General features: G+C 38.1%; 1 protein-coding gene across 1 annotated transcript in view; it reads left to right on the plus strand.

Annotated features, from left to right (window-relative positions):
• Nucleotides 1–1,475: 1,475 nt before the first annotated feature.
• LOC116691342 (F-actin-uncapping protein LRRC16A) overlaps nt 1,476–3,768 on the plus strand; it is a 70,315-nt gene continuing 68,022 nt past the window's right edge. The window contains exon 1 of the mRNA XM_032518883.1: nt 1,476–2,013. Within this exon, the coding sequence (XP_032374774.1) occupies nt 1,974–2,013 (40 nt within the window). The 5' untranslated portion in view covers nt 1,476–1,973. The remainder of the gene's footprint in view (nt 2,014–3,768) is intronic.

Genomic DNA, 3,768 nt, shown 5'->3' on the forward strand with positions numbered 1-3,768 from the left:
TTAGTGTGTTCTAGTTTTCATTTGACTCAAAGACCTTAATGTTACAAATATAACCTTCAACTGTGTTATAACAGTAGTTAAATATTGTTATTTTGAATAATTTGGTAAGTATTAATTAAGTATTGCAATACTCATAATATTACATGCTGACGTGATACAATAGGTAAAGCTAGATACAAACAATCTAAACTAAAGAGTCTTTGACAAATGTACAGTTTAATAAATTACAAACATAAAATGTATATATGTAAGATCAGACATAATCCCATTGTCGTAAAATTATGTCAGTCAAGACTCTAAAGATTTCCACAATCAGGCAAAACCATTTCCCCTGATGGTAGGCTGTTTTTTATCACACATAAAATCTAATGTAAACCCATTTTCACCATGTGGGACTTTTAAGTTTTCTGCTGCGCTGATTCAGTGTCTGGTTGAGTTCTTTAAACATTCTCAAGATAGAAACTGAAGTTTCTCGACTTGCATGCAGTACAGGAGAAAGATGATGCTTCACTGGTCCAGTTGTAAAGAAAACAACAAGAAAGCCTTTTAGTCATGAATATTATCAAACCTAGACAGAAAGAAAAGCTCTTAAAGGAAGGGTCAATGTTAAATAAATACACAAGTCCTTTTGAAATATTAATCATAAAAATGAGGTAAGCGAAATCTTTAAATGAAACTGTGAAATGATTTTTAAAAATGGTTAAAACTCAAACAAATGTGAAATAATATTTCATAATTCTATTGAATTTCCTCACAGTTGCCACTTGGCCAAATAACTCCATGGAATATAATGCAGAAAGAATAAAATAGCATTTAATTTTAACATTCAGGAAATTGATGATACGTGTCTATTGTAATACGTGACATATAAGTAAACTTTACTTACTGTAATACAATTTCCATTCATCATTTTTATTTGATTGTGTTGCAAATGCAAAAAGGAACAATTCAAAACTACATGCAGTCAGTCAATACTGTGAATAAAATGCACAAAGGACAAGAATCCAGCAGGTGGAGCTCTTGTTTACTTTTCTACATCACTTATTATAGCTTCAACTGACAGATGTATGGGCATGTAGATCAAACAGCTTAAAAAGTGACCTGAGAAAATTAGGCTTGTAGATTGTCTCAATAAAAGCATTCTAAAACAGAGCACATTATTTAAAGAGGGCATTTTTATTCTCCCATTGTTACAATGCATAAGTTATGTATCCCCATTATTTGTACAGCTGTGCAGTTTCTGCTATTTTCAATTTTTATTATTGATGTCAAATATTGACGTTATTATAGTCTAGTTAAAGTAGGCGTGTATTAATCTCCCATGCTATTAACATTATCCGACTGGTAGATTTTTGTAGCCCCTCCTGTGCTGCAGCCTGGGACTGGGACCCCGTGAGACCACTAGAGGTCCCTGGTTCTCAGGTTGGGAACCCCTATTGTAGCCTGCTCATTAATATCTGGCTGCACCACCACCACCGCCTCCTGCTGCCACGCCATACCGTTCCGGCATCGCATCGGCTCGTGGGCTGTCGCATCACCGAGCTGGGAGGGGCTCCTTGTTTCCACTATTGGCTGCTAGGCTACAGTATTACCGAGAGCTTTACGGTAGGGCCACGGCCAGCGACTATGTGCGCGAGCGGGCTGTCTTCTCATCTCACTGGAGCGCAGAATCTGCTGGCTTTCAACATGATTTTAAGGCGACTTTAGCGGGTGTTGTTTCTTCTTTTTCTCCAGCATACAACCTCTAAACCCTGTTTTACCGAAAAAAGAGATGCGCCCAGATAAACGCGGATACATTGTCCGGACACCACGAAAGGAGGAGAGGAGCATGTAACCGGGAGAAACGCACCGGCGGCGGCTGCGGCGGCACTACCTGACGCTTCTCTCTCGTGCTCCTTGTTTCCTCATAATTTGAGGTTTCTCGTTGTGTTGACTGAACTCTTCTCGTTGTTTTGGATATTATCTTTGGTAAAATGAACGAAGAAGTGTCAGAGGTCCCCAAAGAGCTCCTGGGTAAGATCAAATCATTTGTAGCCATGTGTGCAGCCTGAAACAATCACTGATACTTCTTCCATCACATTCCCAAAACACAGTGTGCATGATACTCCTCTGTGACTTTTGTAATGTCCTTATTGAACTGATACACCAACATACATTCCATTCATATAGTATAGCCATACTTATTGTGGCTGAGACACAATAGTAATGCTAGTATCTCCTGTAGTGTTGATAGTATCCAACCCATATTCATAAACAGGGACAGTTTTGTTGTGTAATTGTAATGATTAGTAGGCTATTCCTTAACAATGTGTACAGTGGGATTACTAAACGGTCTAACACAGGCTTTACTTTATATAATATTAGGTCACGGTTTTAGGATTTTATAGCTGTTTAAGATATTAAATTAGACTATAAATGCATGGAGTACATCTCTTAGCTGTGTATAAATGGACCACTGCTGTAGATAAAGGTGCCAAGCATTGCTAATGTAGTGTGGACTACAGCCTATATTTGGAAGAAAAGCTACATAGTTTAGATATGAGTGACCATTATGTCAACCCACATGATGTACAGGGTTTTCCCCACAGTAACCTTGGTCCACTCTCACATCATTTGCTGGGAGTTTTAACATTGCCTCAGTCAGTCTGTCCTCTTGGCTAAAGTCTGCCCTGTTTCTTATGATTTGTTTGTACTGATTGTGAGTTCTGCAGGCTGTTCAGCTCCAGCATAGGATCTCTTTGTTTGGCAAAGTAGCTCAGGTTTTGACACCTCAGTGCAATGTTGGACAAGCTCAAGCTCTTTCTCCCTATCCATTGCTTGTGGACACTCACAAGCCTACAATGTTCTTTTGGCTCCATTTATTTCTTAAAGAGACATCAATAGTGCACAATGTAGACAAGGCTTAAAGGAAAATGCTGGGTCATGCAGTCACTTAGTCAGGCATTCATTTATTCACTGAGTCACAGAATTTTACAGCCAGTCATTTGCTTTGTGATATCATTTGTACCCTTGTACTTTCACAACTATCATAGAATTGTTTCTATGTTATCAGATCTGTTTAAGCTCCCACAATAGTTAAAAAGGAAGAGAAGCTAGAAGACAGTGTGTTCCTTGTGGGAATGTTAGCCTCTTGATGTTAAAGTGTATGTAAATTAGTATCTTCTTTAACAGTGTAAACCTTAAATTATTCTCCTCATATTCAACTCTGCCTGACAGTATCATATGCAGTATCAGCTGAAGATATTCTCATAATTGTAAACACATTTTCTTAAAACGAACATTTTTGGTATTATTTGACATTTTGGGATGTGGACTTTAAAATGACCGACCCACCAGTGGGACAATGCGGTTTTTGGGGTTAAGGTCACAGAAATTGCTACTTCTCCTCAGTTATCTGGAAAGTATTTTGGATTTGCACATCTTCTCTTTTTTATAGCTCTGTAAAGACCATTCAGGTAATCACACAGCCCGGGGAACTCAATAACAATGCTTCCAGTTTCTATAATACCAGTTTGCCAGCTCACACACTAAAACCTTGTTTAACTGTGACACTCACACATCATTTGTTTTTGTTTTTTTACTTTTTCCAGTACTAGAAACAGATTTTTTGATGGTCTAACGTCCACTCAAGCATAGATTAAGGAAGTTCTCTATCATCATCCCTCGCTTTAAAGATTTTCCTGATTCTAGCTGCCGAATTTTCCCAACACTGCACACTTGTCATGATCATGTATCACATGACGTGCAGTGTTGTCTGGATGAGTATAT

This window comes from Etheostoma spectabile, chromosome 6 (genome assembly GCF_008692095.1).
Source record: "Etheostoma spectabile isolate EspeVRDwgs_2016 chromosome 6, UIUC_Espe_1.0, whole genome shotgun sequence".
NCBI lineage: Eukaryota > Metazoa > Chordata > Actinopteri > Perciformes > Percidae > Etheostoma > Etheostoma spectabile.